The following is a 21,828-nucleotide window of genomic DNA, read 5'->3' as shown; positions in this document are numbered from 1 at the left end:
CTTGTCAAAGAAGGATATTAGGTTGGTTTGACATGATTTGTTTTTGACAAATTCATGTTGACTGTTACTTATTACCTTATTTTCTTCTAGATGCTTACGAATTGATTGATTATTTGCTCCATTATCTTTCCAGGTATCAAAGTTAAGCTGACTGATGTATAATTCCCTGGGTTGTCTTTATTCCTCTTTTTATAGATACGGACTATATTTGCCATTTTCCAGTCCTCCGGTATCTCTCCCGTCCTCCATGAGTTTTAAAAGCTAATCGCTTATGTCTCAGAGATCTCTTCAGTTTAAGTAATCTACTATATATTTCATCAGACTCTGCCAACTTGAAGACATTGAACTTGTCTAAGTAATTCTTAATTTGTTCTTTGCTGATTTTAGCCTCAGATCCTACCCCATTTACACTGATTTTCACTATGGTAGTCATCCAATCATGCTCCCCAAACCTCAAGGGCCAAGTGCATCTGGAATTGCCATTTTGCTCCTGCCATGGGCCATAATCAGCATAAAAAGTATTTTTCTCTCTCTCCCTCAAGGACACAGTGGGCCTGAATGTTCCCCAAGATGTTGTGCAATTTACACATGATCTCACAAACACATCTACTCCCATTTGTTCTTTCCATTTTTTTCTCAGTTTTCTTTTCAACAAATCTCTTAGCTGTTGTAAATATGTGCAAACCTTGGTAATATTTTCCATATTATCTAAGTACTATAATCTTTTTCAGTTTGTTACCTTCCCTGCTTTGGTACGTTTGCAAGCTGCCCTGCAGAGCCCCACACTGGACTTCACCTGGTTGGGTATACCTAGAAGATATTGGATAGAGGTGGTCAGAATTTTTCAATGGAATGTTTTTCCATTAGAAAATGCAGATTCATCAAAAGCTACATGTTCTGCATGAATGTGTGTCTTTTGACAAATCTTTCAGTGGCAACCCCTCAGCAGCTCAGGTTACCAAGGCTTCCAGACTCCAGGTTCCTCAGCAGCCCATATGGCAAGGAGTTTGGGAACCTGGGCTCACAATCTCCCTGGCTTTCCTGCAACCTGCCTGGCGCTAGGAATGTGAGCTCCCTGGTAGCCATGAGGCTGGGAAGCTCTGGCTGCTGGGAGCCTGAATTCTGCTGCAGCCTACCAGGTGAGCTGCAGAGGAACCAGACAACTTGTGATTCTCAGTATCCTGCTTGGGGGGCCACCTGGCAGACTGCAGCAGAGCCAGAGCTTCTAGGCACTCTTGTTTCAGAAACACCAGAATATTCCCACAGAGAGAATGTTTTAGTGTTTCTGAAAGAAAATATTGCAGAATTTCACGTCCACAAAAAAACTATAATGTTTTAACTTTTTATCTCAATTTGGGACAAAAACGTTTCCAAAATTTCAATTTCCCCCACCACCAAAGTGAAATTCAGTTTCCTGGCCAAATCTAATCCTGGGCCAAGCTCAAATCGCATATACAATGAGGTGGTTATGACCTTTCCTTTTAAAAAAAATGTACCAGTAATTGAAATTATTTCAGCTACATAATTACTTGAACTTTGCGAACAGAAAAAAGTGAAATAGCTAAATCAGCTTTTTTCAGGAGCTATGCAGGGGAATCAATTCACAAAATATATGTTGCTTATTAAGAAGGATGAGTTACACATATGTGTATCTGTTTATAATGTAGGTAAGCAAGATGTAACTGCACCTGATGAACTAAAGTTGAATGAAGATGCACACTCATCCTCACCAATATTGTTTGAAGATAATACTTCTATAACAGAGGAACAGCCTGTTGCTACTTCCCACCTGTACACTGAAGAACAGAGAGATCAAGAACTGTTGCTAAATTCAGTGGTCTTTGGAACTTCAGCTGAAGAAGTTGTGAAGGAAATTCGCTTTCGAATTGAACAAAAAACTGGATTGACTGCCAGTGCAGGTACACACATGTACATAAATAATAATATTTTGCATATTTGTAGTGCCTTCCACCCAGTGATCGCAAAGTGCATTACAAGCATTAAAAAATTAGCCTTGCATCTCCTCTTTGATGTAAGGAAGTACACCCCATTTAAACTGAAGCACCAAGATTGTGAAGTGCTCAAGGCCACATCACACAAGAAATCTCAGAGTCAAGAATAGAACCCAGTCTTATGCTTTATTTAACCACAAGAAATCTTTCTTCTTTAATTAATTGCTATTGCTGGCATTGTATACTTTTGGTTAATGATAGCAGTCAGATCATCCTTTTTCTTCCTGGTTTCCTTTTCAATCTTAACTCCTCCGCTAAAGTGGAAAAGTGACCCAGTTGGCTCAGGCATTAGTCTTACACCTCTGGACAGCTGCATTTAAATCTTAATTTGCCCTACTGATTTTGTAAGCCTTTGATCAAAGATAGATTTAACATTGGAATGCTATAGTTACTACTAGTTAGGATAAAGGCACATTAGCAGAGCTGTGTGGAGAAACATGTTCAACACTTGCCCATCCTGTGCCTTGCTCAAGCTAGTTTTTAATCACTTTCTTGAGCACTAAATACACTGACATGTTAAAAATAAAATAAACTGTTTACCAGACAGGTTAGTATTTACTTTTCAAGGCAGTGGCAGTTTTAGATCTATGCAGCTCGTAGTTGCCCAACTGATCTTCCAACTGGAACTCGATCTATGATAGCCTGTCTGAATCGCCCCTATTAGGCTGCTTCAGAGATCAAATTCCCGAACTGCATTCAGTCCGTTAGTTCAGATAGTTGCTCTTCAGGACTCTTAGGGCTAGTCTACAGCGCTGGTGCACTGTCTACACTGTGCTTTACAGCGCTGAAACTTGCTGTGCTCAGGGGGGCATTTTTTCACACCCCTGAGCGAGAAAGTTGCAGTGCTGTAAATTGCCAGTGTAGACAAGCCCTCAATGACTTGCTGATCTGTGTAAAAGAGTTATCAGGGCCTGCGGAGGTTGAAGCATGGGGAGTATGGGTGAGGGGGGTGGAGGCAGGAAGTAGGCAGGGGAAATGTCCTGTGAAAACACGGGTAGAGGAGAAAGTAATAGGATGGAACAAAGCTGGATGACACCCAACATGTTACTTCATATAGGGCCCTGCAAAACTCAGAAGCAGTACTGCTTGACTGTCAACAACATTTTTAGTTTCATTTCTCTAAAATTTCATCCTCTTCTGGATGACTCACTGTTTAGAAAAGGAGGGTTGGACCTCTTAAGAATGCTGGTGATTTGATGAACGAAAATGGAAAGTGATTACTGTTTAATAATCTGACAATCTAGAAGGCTAATTGGACTATCAGTAAGCAGTGATGTACAAAATGGTTCCTAGCATCACCAGGAATAAATTATAATCACTATAAACAGCTGTCAGTCTTTAAATCATCAAGGCTATAGAGAAGAATCAATCTATTTGTCATCTGCTGTTCACCTCTTTTCACCCTAAGGGCAGGTCTTCACTACCTGACGATCTATCAGGGATCAATTTATCGCGTCTCGTCTAGACGCGGATAAATCCATCCCCGAACGTGCTCCCCGTCGACTCCAGAACTCCAGCTCGCAAGAGGCGGAAGCAGAGTCGACAGGGGAGCGGCAGTAGTCGACTCGTCGCCGTCCTCACGGCCAAGTAAGTCGACCTAAGATACACTGACTTCAGCTACGCTATTCGCCTAGCTGAAGTTGCATATCTTAGGTCAAGTTCCCCCCCAGTGTAGACCAGGGCTTAGTACCAACAGGGTTCATCTGTAAAAACCCAGTTATTTTGTGTGATGATCTGGGGCTCTGTCCGTATAATTTATGATTTCTAGTTGATATTATGAAGTTGTGTTATGAAAAACTGCTGTATCGTGAGTGTCTTTGTGTATGTGGATCCACCATCACTGATAGGTCCTATAGCAGGGACAATAGGGAATTCTAAAGTTTAACAATGGTACTTTAACCACTCCAAAGTTATGCTAAAAAGCAGCTGCATCCTTAGAAAACCATTGTTATCTTATCTCTCTGGACAGAAGGGGGAGGGGAGAGGTAGGAGCAATGGAAAGTTACTCAAAAGACAGAACAAAGGAAGTTGGAGATGGGGGCGTTAAATAGCAAGGAAAAGGAAGTGTGGAGCAGGTGAAAGTAAGATATCACAAGCTGGGGAAGGGACTCCATGACAGAAATCACCCAGCATGTAACAGCCTGCATGAGGCCTGGCCTGCCTGCCTGCTTTTCTGGACACAGATGGTCCCTAAGGGCTCACAAGGGAATTGTGAGCTGGGAAGTGGTGTTGTGGTTAAATGTTTGTTGTTCTGTAGGATCTATGCTCTTCTGTACATGACTAAGTAAAAGAGCATTAAGATAAGAGATTCTATGCAGCGTGTGTGAGCATATGTCATATGCTTTATAACTACTGTGAGCTCCAGAAGCTTCACACCTTTGGGAGTGTAATTTTGGGGATGAGTATGTTAAGTAACTGGGGTACCTTGGGGATCAGTGCTGGCCCTGGGATCTAAGGTGAAAGTGGGCTGAGAAGCTCTATGACTGAGATAATTTGCCAGTGAGACCAAGGGAAGAAACAGGGCTGCAGCCTGCTGGGACTCTGGAAGCTTAAAACATCCAGGGAGCCAGAGGCTTGGGTTCCCCTCACACCAGTCCAGTGGATGGCTGGAAGGGAGTGCCCAGCTGGATCTGTGGCACTCTATTTACTAAAAAGAGTAAAAAAGACACACGCAAATCAATAAAAAGGATAAATCGCCCTTAATTCTCAAGAACAGATAGATATTCCATCTATCCTAGATATTTACATGATACCCGTTACCATAGTATTTGAACACCTCACTGTTTTTAATGTAATTATTTTCACAACATCCCTGTGAGGTAGGGGAGCATTATTATCCCTTTTTTACAAATGGGAGAACTAAGGCACACAGAAGCTAAGTGACTTGCCCAGGGTACCATACGAGGTCGGTGGTGGAGCAGGGACTTGAGCCCAGCTCTCACAAGTTCTAGACTAGTACCCTAACCACTGGACTGTCTTTCCTCATCCTTGGTGAAGCTCTACTACAATGTTTAGGTTGTTAAATGTGTCATAACTATTTGCCATATGTCTGAACTGTAATTGATTGAGATACCTCATTCATATTTAGACCAAACATAACTTCTCTTCCACACCAAGCTTTCTCTTTTACTGTAAATTACTGTCATATTAGTGTGTAATCATGTACCAAGTTGCAGAAAACTTTGCGTTTAAAGAAACATAACCCTCATCACTTAATTATATATGTTGCATTTATATATAATCCCTTTCATCCTGCATATCTCAAAGTATTTTATACACCTAACCTGATAGACAAACTATACACAATGAGTGCTTTAGCCACTATTACATAGCTAAAATGAAACATAGCAGTTCTCATGTCCCCAGGAGCACCACCAGCTTTTTTGCCGCCCAGGCAGCGGAAGGTCCTGTCCCCGAAATACCGCCCCCAAAATACCGACGACGACTGAGGCGGCCGAAGATCTGGCCGCCACAGTCGCCGCCCCCCAAATGTTAGCGCCCTAGGTGACCGCTTAGGTCGCCTAATGGGTTGCACCGGCCCTGCATGTTCCTATTCTTTCAAAAAGTGTCAGATGACTGTAATGACCAAAATGGGTGAGAATCTCTGTTTTACATCAGTCTTCTCCTTTCTGTTCTTTTTTGGTCATTGCCACGCATAGGATGATTAATTTTACACCTTTAAATCTAGGAACATTGAAATAGAAGATTGAGTCTTATGGTTAAAATGTCTGTTGTGTTTCTTCCTTTGTTTTGTTTTGTTTGTTTCTAAGGAATTGCTCCAAATATGATGTTAGCAAAAATGTGCAGTGATCAGAATAAACCTAATGGACAGTACAGAATCTCCCCTGATAGGCAATCTGTAATGGACTTCATCAAAGATTTGCCCATTAGAAAGGTGAGAATATTATCAAATTTACTATACACTCATGTCCTTCTTATGTGAATACTAGTGTTCTAAAACAGATAATTTACTTAAAGATAATTTCATTTCTTCAGTGCCAACCTAGTTCTAGAATTGTACTAAATGTTAAACATTTAAGCATTTATCCAAAGATTTCAAAAATTCCAACTTCATTGAGACACATTAATTCTTGTTCTTCAGGTGCCTGGTATAGGAAAAGTAACAGAGAAAATGTTAAAAGCTCTTGGAATTCTGACCTGCACTGAACTGTACCAGCAGAGGGCACTGCTTTCTCTTCTTTTTTCAGAAACATCTTGGCATAATTTCTTGGATGTCTCACTTGGTTTGGGTTCAACAGATTTGGAAAAGTATGTCTCAGTATATGTTTTACTGTGTGAACTTTACGTTTTGTTAAATATTTCCCCAAGTGCGTTACACATCTTATACATTATGAATGTTATAAGATAGATTTGCTGGGTTTGACATTAAAAATATCTGTCAGATAAGTTTGGATAGTATCATATATAAAAATTGTGACTGTTAGTAATATCTTAACACCTGCTTTATTGCTGTACCAAATGTTAATTTACAAAGCAACCATTTTTTAAAAAGTGAAGGATTTGTTAATGTATGATCCTTTGGAGTACACAGAATAGGTAGAGAGCTTATAGAACCAAAATCCCTGTCTGGTTTATGAATCTAAATGGTCTGCCAAACAAAGCTCTGGCCATACATACATGCACACCAAGAAATGAATAGCGCCCAGTTTTAGACAGCTGTATGGCGAGCACGTGTTGTTTAGAACGGGGGTTCTCAACCTTTTTCTTTCTGAGGCCTCCCACAACACGCTATAAAAACTCCACGGCCCACCTGTGGCACAACAACTGATTTTCTGCATATAAAAGCCAGGGCCGGCATTTGGGAGTAGGAAGCAGGCCAATTGCCTGGGGCCTTACGCCACAGGGGCTCCTGTGAAGCTAAGCTGCTCAGGCTTTAGCTTCATCCCCCGCTGGTGGGGCTCAAGGCCTCGGGCTTCAGCCCCATGCGGTGGGGTTTCAGCTTTCTGACCTGGGCCCCAGCAAGTCTAATGCTGGCCCTGCTTGGCGGACCCCCTGAAACCTGCTCACAGCCCCCTTCCCCCCCCCCCCGGGGGGCCCTGAGCCACTGGTTTAGAATAACCTTATCAATACTAAAATAGATTATGAGATATGTCATACGTATAACTAACCTAAACAGGGTTTATTTTATTATACTTATTTAGCCTTATCATAGAAGTTCACAAGTATTTCTTCCATGTAGTTAATACACCTTTGCTATTCGTAATTATTCCTATATGATCTTAAAACAAACACATAGTGTCAAATCTTCAGCTGGTGTAAATTATCACAGCTCCATTGACTTCAATTGACTACATCAGTTGAGGATCTGTCCCTAGTTTCTATGTCTCCTACCGTGTTTAGATATAATTTTTTTAAATTGATAGTATGATTGACTCTGAATTTGTTGAGGTAGAACCCAACATTCATGTTTCATTCTTCATATCTAATCTAATCCATGGTATTTTTGAAGCTCCTGTCATCGTGGTATCTAAATGCTGCCCTTATAGGCTCCTAATGGAGAAAAAAAGGGGCCAATATCTGCTCAAAAAACTATCACCCTCCCGCAAATACACATCCTCCCATCACTCTAAATCCACAACTGAACATTTTGCCATGCTGCTCATGTTTAGTAAGCAAGAGCCCTAGTTAAAGATTCTGAAATCCTTTCTATTTAATTCTGTCATGCTGTTGCTTTTGGGTAACATTTTCAAAAGCACCTGAGTGAGGGTATGTCTACACTGAAAGTGTGGGGTGGGAGGGAGTGAAAGGGGGGTAAGCCTGTGACAACAAGTCTCAGGCTCATGGGGCTCACGCTACAAGGTTAAAAATAGCAGTGTAGAAATTCCCTCTTGGGCTGGAGCCCAGACTCTGAAACCGTCCTCTCCTGCTGGGTTTCAAAGTCCAGGCTCCAGATCAAGCAGGAACATCTGCATTGCTATTTTTGGCTTGTAGTGCAAGCCCCACTAGCCTGAGTCAGTTGACCTGGGCTCTAAGACTCATTGCTGTCGGGGGGTGGGGGGGATATTTTTTTCTTTTTCTTTTTGCAGTGCAGAATTTGGAGCCTAAGATCATTTTCAGAAGTGCTTTGGCACTTAGGTTAAATCTCACTGAAAGTCACTGGGACTTAGGCTCCAAAGGCTCTTAAGCACTTTTGAAAATATTACCTCTTGTTCTTACCATTGCTTCTCTGGTATTAGCAGAATGAGAAATCCTTCCTTTAAGACTGCAAAATAATCTCATAAGTAGTCAAAAGAAAAACAGCTGTTTAACAGCACACATTTTGAAAAACAGTTTGGGGACCCTTTAGGTTTGAAAAGCACAGTATAGATGTAAGCTATCATTTATTTAAAAAAAATAAAAATAAAAAAGTCTTCACACCACAAAAGCTTAGATCAATATATACTACCACAAAATTTAGTATTTTTTTCTGAAGTACATAGTAAATTTATATCTTTAAAGGTGACTTGTGAAGGATAACATGGCTTGTCCAGTTTTTCTGTATGATGGATAAAGAAAGCTTGAAAGTTTTTGTTTTTAATTACAAAAATAATCTGCTTGGTTTTATTTACATTAGAAATCAAAGTCCTGTTTGGTCTTGAGTACTTCATAATGACTGTGAAAACTTAAAACAATAGGGATATTTATAAGAACCAAGAACAAAAACATTAAGTCATCAGAAAGGCAAGAGATTTTTTGTCAGACTGTTTTAAAGCTTTGTTTTTTCTTTAATCTTGTTAATACCTATTTTAACTTCAGTGATGAACATTTTGGAGAAAGCAAGCCTTTGTTAAAGTTTCAACCCTTGCTCCTTCAAAAGATGTTTGAGTATATGGTAAATATCCCTGAGACCTCCCAGATGATTGTCCCTAAATTTTTTGGTTTTTTTTTTTGTTTTTTGTTTTTTTTGGGAGAACAAACTAGATATTCTTGATCCAGGCAAAAACAAGTCAAAAATAATTAAAAAAAAAAAAAAGCCTGAAGACACATTGGTTTATACTATATCTCATAAAAAGTGACAAAAGGCACACAAGCCCCATTTTAAAAAAAAATCCTTTACAGCTCACTTTTTAAAAGGATGAAAGTCTGATTCAACTGGAAAAAGGATTTTCCTCTTTTTTAAAAATAAAAATAAGACTGGTATAATCATGATTTTAGTAGAAGCACTTTGCGAGAGATAGTGAGCCAAGAAAGTGGAAGAATTGTATGTAATATATTAATTTGTTTTTAAAGTCTCAAAGCCCTTCTGGTCATTAATGGGTATGGCTGACTCATAGTGCAAATGGTTAATTGTATTAAAAGCCATTACTGATCTACAGTTTCTTACTTCATCTGTAATATACACAATGTTGATTTATGCAAGGTTCTCAGAAATGTTAACATTCAAATCCCATGGAAAATATACTGAAATCTTCTCAGTTAACTATGAAGGGGTTATTAAAAAAATAAAAATTCTCTGTGAAAATGACTGACGTTCATAAAAACATTTTTCTTTTTTAAAGGTATGGAGAAAGAAAAAGTATGAGCACTGAAAGGTATGTATGGTAATGTTAGTATCTAAAAAACAATGCCATTAATCACTAACTTAATAAAACCAATCAATGTAAAATAATGTAGTTGAGTCATCACATTTATTTGACTTGTTGCCTGATCTACTGATTGTATATTATTTATATTGATTACTTACTAATTTCCCATTAACATTCTGAGGCTTGGTAGGTTCTTGTCCCAAGATCAAGCCCCGTAGTATTAGAATTACTGTTCAGTTGAAAACCCCAATGTGCACAGTTGCAACACACACACTTAGGAAAAGCCTTTTGAATTTGAAATAGTTTTATTAACACAATTTTGTAAAGTCACAAACACTCCAACCCAGCAAGGTAGATAAAGATAATACAGAATGTGCGTTTGAGCAACCAGATACTCACAATGTCCCTTACAAAACAACCCAAAATGTTAGTTGTCATTCTCACCATCATTACCAGTAGTCATCATCCTGGCATCTCCCAAAAGTTACATCTCCCAAGACACACCAACTGAGATACAATTTTATAATGTGTTACTCTGACTCCACTATGCCTAATGCATATTCAGTAGGGATTTCTCCCCTTTTTCTTATTTGTATTTTCTCACCCTACTAATGTTGGGGGGTGCCCTTCTTCCATATGTTACTAGTCTGTTTACCTCAAGCTTATTAGCATATATGTCAGTTAGTTACCATGGCACTCCTGTGGTCAGACATCTGCTGATGTTCCTAATTTAAAATATCCCAAGCTGGTATAAACTAGCATCTTGTGGTTACCTGTCAGCAGTTCAGTCATTACAGCATTCTTTCTTGTGATATCTTATGATCTAGGGTTACTCCTGGTTAGCTGCTTATGCTAAGGCTTTTGGACCTTATGTCTTGTTTAGCTAAGCTATTAGGCCTTGTAGGCTCATGTAACGATGCTGGTTCTGGTGGGACCCAACTGAGAGTGCCAATCCAGGACAAATTGCTTAAAGCAGGGCAGTTACAGCCCAAGGTTGGGGTTTCTATGCACACCAAGGCAAACCAAACCATCCAAACAGAGAGGACTTCGGTTTTACCCCATTGGCTAACCACAAGTTACATAAGCAATTCCCTTAGACGCTCCCGTTTCCCAGTGTCATCACCAGTGCCACCCGTTATGGGGACAAATGGTTATGAAAACCAACACCCCAGTAAAAGAAAAAGGTTCCCTCGATCCCAAAGGACCAAGCCGCAGACCCAAGTCATATACAAGTTAGATCTTACCCACAAATCACGTTGTTGCCAGTCCTTTAGAATCTAAAGGTTTATTCATAAAAGGAAATATATAGATGAGAGCTAGAATTGGTTAAATGGAATCAATTACATACAGTAATGGCAAAGTTCTTGGTTCAGGTTTGTAGCCCTAATGAAATAAACTGCAGGTTTAAATCAAGTCTCTGGAGTACATCCACAGCTGGGATGGGTCATTCAGTCCTTTGTTCAAAGCTTCTGTTTGTAGCAAAGTCCCTCCAGAGGTAAGAAGCAGGATTGAAGACAAGATGGAGGAAATGCAGCAGTCTTTTATAGTCTCTTGTCATGTGGCCTTTCTTTCTTTGTTCCAAAGACAAGCATTCGGGCACATGGCAAGAAAAAACCTTACAGTTCTGTCCATAGGCATGTTCCTGCATACCTTGCTGAGTCGCAAGGTGTATCTGCCTTCTTTCAATGGGTCAGTTGTATAGCTGATGGTCCTTAATGGGCCATCAAGCAGGCTAGGCAGTGCTGACACCAAATTGTCTGGGGTGTCACCCAGAAGCATAGCACAAGTTTGAAATACAGACAGTATAGAGCCAATACTTCTAACTTTAAATACAAAAATGATACATGCATACAGATAGCATAATCATAACCAGCAAACCATAACCTTGTCTTAGTCACCTTATTTGACTCCCTTTATACCAGATTTGGTGCCACTACAGGACCTTGGTTGCAACAATGATCTGTATGGTCCCAGTTCATGTCAATAACGTCACAGCTCATTACTTCAAAAAGAACAGGAGTACTTGTGGCACCTTAGAGACTAACAAATTTATTAGAGCATAAGCTTTCGTGGGCTACAGCCCACTTCTTCGAAAGCTTATGCTCTAATAAATTTGTTAGTCTCTAAGGTGCCACAAGTACTCCTGTTCTTTTTGAAGATACAGACTAACACGGCTGCTACCCTGAAGCTCATTACTTATTACTTAACTTATACCAAGACCTTGCCTAGAAAATACCTACACCTATAGGGTATAGACTAACCACTAGTAGCTAAGACATCAGATAGTACAATCCTATAAGTGTTAGTTGATATTTTATGTATATTGGGACAGCTAGTTTTATGTTTAGTAACTTCACTACATAAGAGTCAAGCTTCCTGTCCTTGCCTTCAGGGTCCTGCATAAGTTTTCTCCTACCAGTTTTCCACCCGATTGCTTTAAATGAGAAGAAAGCATCAGGTTTCTTTTCTTAGGCCGTCATCTAGGGAGAAAATGTGGGGCTTCTGACATTACTTAAGAGAGTTATGTTACAAACATCAGTGTAAGCAGCTCTGTGTATTTATAGATATGGAGATATGTGGATTGGTCTTGTGCACCAGTGGATCATCTAAATTATTTACTTTTCTGCTGAACTGTTCTGACTATACTCTAAAGGAATGTTTATCTTTTGCCCCATAAAATGTATACCATCAGCTGCAACTTGTTTTTCTCTTGAGGCTGATATAACTTCTCCAGATGTATGTTATAGGTTTGGTGAAGTCCAACAGCAGTTCACAAAGTATTTGTGTATACTGACAAAAATTCTAAGTGTCTTAGGCCTGGGCTTCACCAGGGTATTGTGCACCAGTGTAGATATGCTGTTACACACCGCCCGTGACGGTAAATGGTGCAGCTTCCCCAGGTATCTCCTGAGTCCCAGACCAGTGACTTGTTCTCTTCTCTTCTCCTTAAATTCTGCTAGTCTCCAAGCAAATCAATTTGACTTTCCACCCTGATATAATCTCATATCTGAAATCTCAGCCATGTGTTCACAACTTTTGACATCTTTCTTAAACCTTCCCTTTTCCTGCCCCCAATTCACCTTCTGCTCAGGATCTCACTATTTTTTCAAAGAGAAAACTGACAAAATCTGACAAGACCTCATCTTTTCCTTCTTCCATTCTCTCCTCTTCCCCTCTTATCCACACCAAGATTTTCTGTCTACTTTTCTCCATCAATTCCTTGCCTTCCCTAGAAACCTTTCACCCCTTGTGCATTCAACCTGTGCACTAAATGAGGCGGGTCCTGCAGAAAAAATAATTTGCGATCATGTAATTAAAGATTGTATCACAATACATGCACACAAGGTGGAAAGCTTAAGGTTGCACCAGCTACTATAAATGTGGCATTTCCTAACTCTCATGTGTTTAATTTTACAATGTAAAGTTGTTTAAACATAGGTTGGAGTTTTTTTGTGGGGGTTTTCCTGGGGTTTGTTTTTTTAAAGGAAAATAACTAACAAAATCTATTTTGTACAACTGTTACAAACACCCTGTTGTGCATCAACAGCCATGTTTGAATACTGAAACTTCTACACGGTTTCAGGTACAGGATTAACCATGGGTACGTCTACACTTACCTCCGGGTCCGGCGGCAGGCAATCGATGTTCTGGGATCGATCCCGGAAGTGCTCGCCGTCGACGCCGGTACTCCAGCTCGGCGAGAGGAGTACGCGGCATCGACGGGGGAGCCTCCCTGCCGCATCTGGACCCGCGGTAAGTTCAGACTAAGGTACTTCGAATTCAGATACGTTATTAACGTAGCTGAATTTGCGTACCTTAGTCCGAAGTGGGGGGTTAGTGGGGACCAGGCTCATGTTTGCTATCAGCAGGAGAAGATGGTTATCCCACGGGGAGGATGGGCTACTGGCAGCCACATGCTGGATCTGTGTAGTTGTGGAGAGCCTGGCTCAGACTCAGGAGGTGTGGGGGGACTCCTTTCTGTGTGGAAAGAGTGAGGAATGGGCTAATGTGGCCATGTGCTGTCTGGGGCACAGTGGGATAGGCAAGGTAATTCAACTCACATGGCCCCCTCTTTCTCTCTGAGAGAGAGTTTAGCTCCTGCTCCCTGGTGCTCCCAAAGTTGGGGGAGGGATGGGCTACTGGGAGCATGTGCTTGATTGGGTTAGAGAAGAGAGTGGGGTGGGGCCCAGCATTCTTCTTGCCCATCCCCCTCACATTGCTACAGCTCTAGCAGCAACTTGTTCCCAGTGCAGTGTGTGGTGCTGCTTTAGCAGCATTGTAGGCCCAACTTTAGAATGTTCATGTTCAGTTATTATTTTGGCAGTATGCCATCATTTTTCTGAGGAATGTAAGTTACAACAGGGAAATGGCAATTTTAATAATTTATATATCAGCCAAATATGAACACAAATTGGACAAGAAAGAGGCACAGCTCTAGCACAAGGGCTTTCTCACTGCCAAATAGCAAAAGCCTATTGCAAACAGTGGAGGTGTAAGAGCTTCTCAACGGAAAGAATCTTTTCAACTGAAAGTGTTAGACAACCATGAGTGTCACGACCAATTCCCTCTATAATCACAAGACCAGCCTTCCTTTCACATTATCACTGAGGTAAGGTAAGGTTTCCCTTTCCCTGGAAAGGTGTAGCAAAGACAGATTTAATTAAATTTTTGGCAGAAAACTAGTTTTTCCTTCTCTGGTTCTAGCCATAATTACCGTAACATCTGTTTCTTAGCACCCATGTTACAGTATTTACATCTGATACTTGGCTCTTGGATTAATTTCCTAATCCTCTCTTCCTTCCAATGTTACATAACGCTATGCAGAGAAGCTTATATACAAATGTTTTGGCTGGCTCTATGAATTCAATTGGTATTAGCATTCTCTCTTGTAAATATTTAAGGATTTATCAACCTAGATCTCATATGTTTTCAAACACTGCCTGAGAAGTGTGACTACAACGCCCCATTTCTTTGTTTGGTGGGATTTGCAAACCTCTTTTGTGCAGTTATCGAATGTGCATATATCAGGGATCGGCAACCTTTGGCATGCGGCACGCAGGCTGGGACAGTTTGTTTACCTGCCGTGTCCACAGGTTCAGTTGATCGTGGCTCCCACTGGCCACGGTTTGCCGCTCCAGGCCAATGGGGGCTGCAGGAAGCCATGGCCAGCACATCCCTCGGCCTGCGCCGCTTCCCGCAGCCCCCATTGGCCTGGGACGGTGAACTGCAGCCAGTGGGAGCCATGTTTGGCCAAACCTGCGGACGCAGCAGATAAACAAACTGGCCCGGCCCGCCAGGGTGCTTACCCTGGCGGGCCGCGGGCCAAAGGTTGCCAATCCCTGGCATATATGTTTCTATTTAATATAAATATACATCCTGACTTCAAAAAAAACCCCTCAAACCCACAAAACTTTCTTCTTGTTAAACTGTTAATGAAAAATTTTAAATCTTAAGGATGCATTTCAAATTCCAAAATGCATATTGGGGAAAAAATGACTAATCTTTATGTTCATTTAGGACATTCAGTGAAATTAACACAGCAGAAGAACAATACAGCTTGTGTCAAGAACTTTGCAGAGATCTTGCTCAGGATCTGCAGAAAGAAGGACTTAAGGTATTTAAATCATTCTTTTCTTAGTTAAAAAAAATCAACATCTTTGTACTGTCAGGTCCCAAGTCCGCAGTGCCCTCTGTTAGCAGTAATGCTTTCTGCATTATCATGCCCTACCTTCTGGCTTCAAGGGATTCTGTTATTTTGTTCATTGATGATTAGAATAATTTAGACCGAAATTGCATTTAGCTTCAGGGGGCTATCTTGTGAGATCCTTTAAGAAATGAAACCAATCCACCAAGTTATTTAGCATATCGTACATGTTGTTCTAAAAGCTGTGTTCATTAACAGAAGGAGTAGTCGAGCTGCATAAAAAATGGATTGCTTTGAGCCTTACTGTGGCCAAGCTTGTAAACTGTAAAGCGATGTATTCCTCCTTGTCTTATTATTAGTAAATATACAGATCCTATAGCTTTACTGAGCATAATATACTGTATACACTGAATTTTTACTTATTTTTTGGGAGGAACCCGCACATTATTCAACAGAGATCTTTATTGGTAAAGCAAAGAGTAGCATTCAAAGATTCCTAAAGGTACCAATCAGTCCTCTTCAGCCACGGAAGGTTGTTGTGATACAAGGATATGGGATGACAGCATGGAGAAAAAGCCTCTGTATTGACAAATAACAAAGGGTAAACTTGTCTAAAGCTCTGAAGTGACTTGGCCTATATCCCATTGTTTGCAGTGCTCCTAAGTCTTTAAGTGCTTTTGAAAGAGTTACCCAAACTCTGAGTTGGAAGAGAGATATGGTAACGACTTTTAGCTTATCACTTTACAAACACATTTTCAGGTGATTGGGATTTACGGTGCACGTATTGAATTGCATGTGCACACTTGCCTGTACAAATATTAGAGCAGATTTTCTGCCCTGTTTTGCTCCCTTTGCACACTCAAGTGATATAAAGGGAGCAGAGACGTTGGAGATCCTTAACTGGGCATTCCTGAAGCACACAAGAGTTCCTAGTAGATGTAGACTTGACATAGCTGGCAGCTGCCCCGCAACTCCCAGTCCAGGAGATGCATGGGAGGTGGGTAGAGACTGGGGAAGTGGCCAGAGTACATTAGCAATATGCATCTGACAGATACAGATAGCCAGCTGGTGCAGGTTAGAGCAGCCCCCAGCTACTCTGCTCTGGCAGCAGGCTATAGCCAGGCAGAAAATCTTATGATAACAGGCTCCATTATAGCCCACCATTCATGCTGTGTTCAGCATAAGTTGGATGCAGCAGTGAATCTAGCCCCCTGCTTTAAAGTCATTGTTTAGACACTGAAGTGGAGTTCAGCTAGGTGAAAAAATGGCCTATTTACAGAATAAATCACTGTAAAAATTCTTCCATACCATGTATGTTAAGTGTTTTATTTGTTTTCTAGGGTAAAACCGTTACCCTGAAACTGAAGAATGTGAATTTTGAAGTAAAAACAAGAGCTTCCACAGTGCTCGCTGCTGTTTCTAGTGAAGAAGAAATATTTGCTGTTGCTAAAGATATGCTAAGGACAGAAATTGACGGTGTTGCCCCTCACCCTTTGCGGCTAAGACTTATGGGTAAAATATTTATAACTTTTTTGTTTTCCTTTTTAGGGCAAGATCCCCAAGTTCCCCAGATCAGGCATGCTGCACTCCTGGGAACAGGTAGCATAGTTGGATTTACCCTCCCCCCCCCCCCAGTAATCTTGAGACCTGCTGGGGACAAAGCCCCTGGTGCAAATTAGACCAGTTTCAGTGTTGCTCTAACTTGTCCTGGTGGATCGTGGCTCCCAGGGAGTTGCTCCACCAGCTGAGATTGCCGCCTCCTCCCCAACCCCTGCCTGTCCTGGAACACCCTTATGCCAATGTTGGGGTGCCATCCTGTGACATGGAATCCTCAGCTTTGCCTCCTTAAAGCAGTTTTAAGTCTCCTTTGCACGGCAGCAGGGAAGAGTTGAGTATATGGCTCTATTATTTTTGACAGAGGAATTACCTTAATGATAGTGTTATAACTTGGTGGTGCTATATTTTGTCTGAAGTTAAGATTTCTTGCTGAAGTGAATATTGTTTTTTTTATTCTAAGTGTAAATAGTTCACTATTCCTTTTAAAAAAAGTAATATCCCAGTTTTAAGAAAAAGTTCAAAGAATAAATATTTTAATGGAAAATTTCATGCCAGAGACTCCAGCCAGTAGGAACAGAAGCGGACAAATCAGGGTAAAATAGGGCCCAATTGGGGCCATGCTGCTCCCCAGCTAGACCCAAATTTTTGAAGGGGACACTCCACACTCATTCTGAGACAACTGGGATCCATGCGCTGCCATCCGTTCTCTCCTCCCACACCACGTGATCTTTGGGAAGAATTGTAGAGAGGAGCCAGCAAGAGACTTCAGCCTCTAGGAGCAGAAGCCGAAGCAGGGACCTCTGAACATTCAGAGACCTTTCTACAGTTTTGACTGGACTTGCTCTGCCCTTTGCTGATTGGTCTGCTCTTTGCTCCAGCACATCCTCTCAGTCGCAGTCTCTTCACCTCAGCTTCACTCCACACCTACCCCTCTTACTCAGTTCTCCCCTGGCCCCCTTAACCTCCTTCCCTTCCCATTTAGCTTATCCCCCTCCTAACTAAATCCATTCCCCCCAACCCCACCAAAAGCTGTGGAACTAACATGACATCTTCTGTCATCACATTGATCACTCTGCTTCTGTGTTAAGCCTCTTCACTGTGTTTGTCTTGTCTATCTAGATTGTAAGCTCTTGGAGGCAGGGACTGTCTGCTACTGTTTGTACAGTCCCTAGCGCAATAGGGCCTCGTTCTGCTGCAATAAACATGATTATTAATTACTGGCATCCAGAAATGAACAACTTTAGAATTTAACTTTCCACATGACTACATGATGTTTATGGCATCACATGATGTTGCTATGTGGTGTTTTAAGGGCACTGAAATTCCCAGTAAAATTGAAGTAGCTGGCAAATCTTCAGGACTGGTAGTAAAACTGTAATTGCTTTGTGATCAGCTGCTAACACACGTTCATAATACAGTTTCTGTTATAAGATACCTATTTATATTGAGTGGCTTTGCATCTTTTTAATGTCCATTAGTATTCATAAAGTTTTAGTTTTATTTATCAGTTACAATTACATTTTTATCTGTCTCATTTGTCATATTCAGGCATACGAGTATCAGGGTTTCTAAATGAAGAAGAAAAGAAATACCAACAGAGGAGCATTATCAATTTCTTAAAGCCAGGAAAGCAAGCAAATGCTTCTCTGCTTCAGCCAGGGAAATCCAGCCATGAACATTTTACCAAAGCTTCAGAAACATCTCACAGAGAGAGTTTTTTTGATAAAAAGCGAGCTGCAAGGCAACAAAGCAACCAGGAACTTCTTATAAACAAACCTGCAAACAAGCAGAACTCACATGATATAAAGTCATCAGTAAATCCTGTGGACGAAACAAATAACGCCATAGGCTCAGCGAATTTGAATGACTGTCGTAGCCTCACTTGCCCTGTTTGCTTTGAGGAGCAAAGAGACAGCGATTTAGAGGCACTTAACAGACATATTGACAAGTGCCTCAATGGGACATTGGTAAAAGATAATGCAGAAATATCAACGAGTGAGAATTCATGGGAGAATGCACATCATTTTTCTCTGGACAGTAAAAAGAAAACATTTGAAATGTGTCAAAAAAATAAAATGAACAAATCAGTGGCTACAGCACAATCAACACAAGTAGCTGACAACTCTACTAGCAGTAGCACAGAAGCATTCCCTAAAGTAGCAGCTAACACTAGCAAGGAAAGAGAGCATAGTCTGCTTAGTGAAACGGCTAGCAACATGTACTTAGAACAGAATTTTTCTTCCAAAATCATTTCATTGGAAAATGCAGAACGCTTTGAAAAGTCTGAATGTACACAAGAAACTCAGCCTTCCTACTCCTCTGGAGCCATCAGAGACAATGTTCTGGTTTGTCCAATTTGTAACGTGGAACAAAAAACAACTGACCTTTCATTGTTCAACAGGCATGTGGATGTTTGCTTAAACAAAGGAATTATCCAGGAGTTGACAGAGCAAATAGTTTGTCCAGTTAAGAGTCAAATTACGGAAAATTCAAAGTCAGTTGGTGAGTATTTAGGTTAAGAATATCACCTTTTTAAATTGCCCCATCCAATATACAATAGGGTTTTTATGGAATGTGTTGTACATTTTAGGGTTCTGAGTCTGGTACAGCTACTGAATTTTAAGAAGACGTGTCTAAAGGGGTTGGCTATTTCCATTTGAAAAATATCAAATTCCGTTGTATGACATGAACCAGTTTGGTGTATTAGTTTGCCACTAATTGGCTTGCTTTAGTACTTGTCTTTTTGATTATGGAGAGTTAACTTTGGAATTGGCTCGATAAATAGGACAAGATTAGAGACCTACGACTAGTATTTAAGAAACTGTTCAAAGTGCTTCCTTTCTGATCCAACATGAGAGAGTTTCCGAGCATATTTATAAAGCTACAATAGCAGCATTATACTATATGTGACTGTTTTTACAAAGATGATTTCCTAAAATACTGGTGTAGATCTTCCTAGCTATGCAGACAAGTTGTGGTATAGAAGAAATGCTGCATATTAGTGAAGATTTTTTAATAGTTTTATTCCCAGAAAGACAAACAGTGTAAAACAAACATGAATTTCAGTAGGCCATCTTGGAAATCAACAGCATTACATTTCTATTACAGAAATCTGTGATCACATTCAAATTTATTCCTTAATTTGTTATTGGGCTAAAGGGCTTTTTTGTTTTTACTTATTTTGAATATAATTGACAGTACTAAGGAAATGATCAAATGTTAGCTGCTTGGTAAGAGATTCAATCCAACTGCTTCAGAAAATAATAGGAAGGAAATTCTTCATCTAGAACTTTTCTCCTAAAAGTTCTGCTAGTCATGCAGCTCCCTGCTGTGCTTATTGTGTGTTTAAATAATTCATTTTGGATGTTCACAATCGTTCTTTAGGAAGCATGGGCAGAGGACATCAATATATGAATCCCACAACAGGAACAAAAAGGTATGATAGATCTCCTCAAGTGTGTATGTACTTGTATTTGAAAGTCATGCTAGCAAACTGTTCAGTGTTGTAAAAGTTACTTTAGGTGGTTTAATATTTGTTTGTTTTTGGTGGGTTTGTTTGTTTGTTTGTTCCTAATGTGTTCTTTTTTTATTTTAGGCCTGGACTAATGACACCACAGTCAACATCAAAGAAAGCCAAACCAAGCAATTCCAAACAAACAATTGAAACATTTTTAAAATGATTGTGTAACACTTTATCATATATGAAGAATTTCATAATCGGTGTTTTATTATTCAAATTAGTTTGGTGCGGGTGACGGATTGGACTCTGATACTTGTCACGTTGGAATCCCTGTAAACCTCCATTGGAGGAGTACAACATTTGAGACAAAAAAATAAGTGATCTAGCAGGGACTAGAGCATTGAATTAATTTTCCATTCAAATCATTTTTTCATAATAGTTTTTGTCTAAATTATATCTGTGGAAAAAAGAGCATGCTAAGAGTGGGCTTTGTTTTATCTTGACGTAGTGGAGACTCAGGGTATGGAAGTCACCAGCAATTCAACTTAGGTTGCTAGTGACCGACAGTTAATATGTGATGATTGTTAGCCAGTGTAAAATGGATTGGATTGAATTGAATTCAGTTTCTAGTGGCCAGATATCCACAGCACAATACAATTGGTACTCATTTATGTCCATGTTGATATTCTCTGTAGGATTGGGCCCCAAATCCAACTCTCATTGAAGTCAGTGGAAAGCTTGCCACTGACTTCTGTAGGAACTGATGGGCCAGGTTTGTAGGGTTCAGTCCTGACAAGTGCCTGCACGCTTGTGGTATGTTGAGTGACCTCAACACCCACAGACTACAAACACTTTGCAGGATCAACCCCTTAAATGAGCATGGAGTGTGAGAGACCCCCAGAATAGGTATGGCATATACAGGCTGTGCCTCACTGGTTCTATGGAGATAGAGCGAGCTTCAGATTCCTATGCATTTGTCAAACCAGCACTTTCAAAAGCACTAAATTCACTTTAAGAAAAGTTAAGGATAAACTAGTATAATGGTAGTGTGACTGATGTGCAAATGTGTATGACATTGAAATGATAGTCCTGAATATATTAAGACAGGAAATAACCCTCCTTCTTTTGCTCACATATTTTTTCTCTTTGAAGAGATGTAGTTTATGAAAAATTATTTTTGTAGTTTGTTATAAACCATGTTTTTATGAATATATGTAAGGGGGAAAAGCTGTAAAGTACACTTATTTATTTAAAATACTCTATTTACATTCTTAACTTCCCAAAAATTAAATTGTTTAAATATTTAGTGTCAATTTATAATCAAATATGCCTATAACGTAATATTTTTTCAAGCATGTCATTTTGTAATAATGAGAAAATTCTTAGAGTTTATTTTTTTTAAAAGTCATTAAAATATGAAGTAAAATGGCATCTCAAAAGAAAATGTCCACCACAAATAATGCATTGGTGAACATTAGCTATGTGAGGACTTTTTTCCTTTTAAAAAAAATACAGCTGCTCTGGTTTTGTGAAGTGTATTTTTGTTTTTCTGAGAATAGCTTATAGAAATAAGTTTTACATGTGCAGCATGTTGTTAAAGGAGAAGGAGACAACCACAATTATTTGAAC

At 40.1% G+C, this 21,828-nt stretch overlaps 1 protein-coding gene across 3 annotated transcripts in view; it reads left to right on the top strand.

The window, feature by feature from the left end:
- The window catches only part of POLK (DNA polymerase kappa), a 59,275-nt gene extending 37,774 nt beyond the window's left edge, over nt 1–21,501 (top strand). For all 3 annotated transcript variants that reach the window (XM_034773930.1, XM_034773931.1, XM_034773932.1), the window contains 9 exons: nt 1,668–1,919; nt 5,783–5,907; nt 6,115–6,281; nt 9,512–9,544; nt 15,056–15,152; nt 16,523–16,694; nt 18,288–19,241; nt 20,124–20,175; nt 20,335–21,501. In XM_034773930.1, the coding sequence (XP_034629821.1) occupies nt 1,668–1,919; nt 5,783–5,907; nt 6,115–6,281; nt 9,512–9,544; nt 15,056–15,152; nt 16,523–16,694; nt 18,288–19,241; nt 20,124–20,175; nt 20,335–20,419 (1,937 nt within the window). In that variant the 3' untranslated portion in view covers nt 20,420–21,501. The remainder of the gene's footprint in view (nt 1–1,667; nt 1,920–5,782; nt 5,908–6,114; nt 6,282–9,511; nt 9,545–15,055; nt 15,153–16,522; nt 16,695–18,287; nt 19,242–20,123; nt 20,176–20,334) is intronic.
- The last annotated feature ends 327 nt before the right edge of the window (nt 21,502–21,828 follow it).

This window comes from Trachemys scripta, chromosome 6 (genome assembly GCF_013100865.1).
Source record: "Trachemys scripta elegans isolate TJP31775 chromosome 6, CAS_Tse_1.0, whole genome shotgun sequence".
Lineage (NCBI taxonomy): Eukaryota > Metazoa > Chordata > Testudines > Emydidae > Trachemys > Trachemys scripta.
This window is presented reverse-complemented; position numbering and strand designations above follow the sequence as displayed.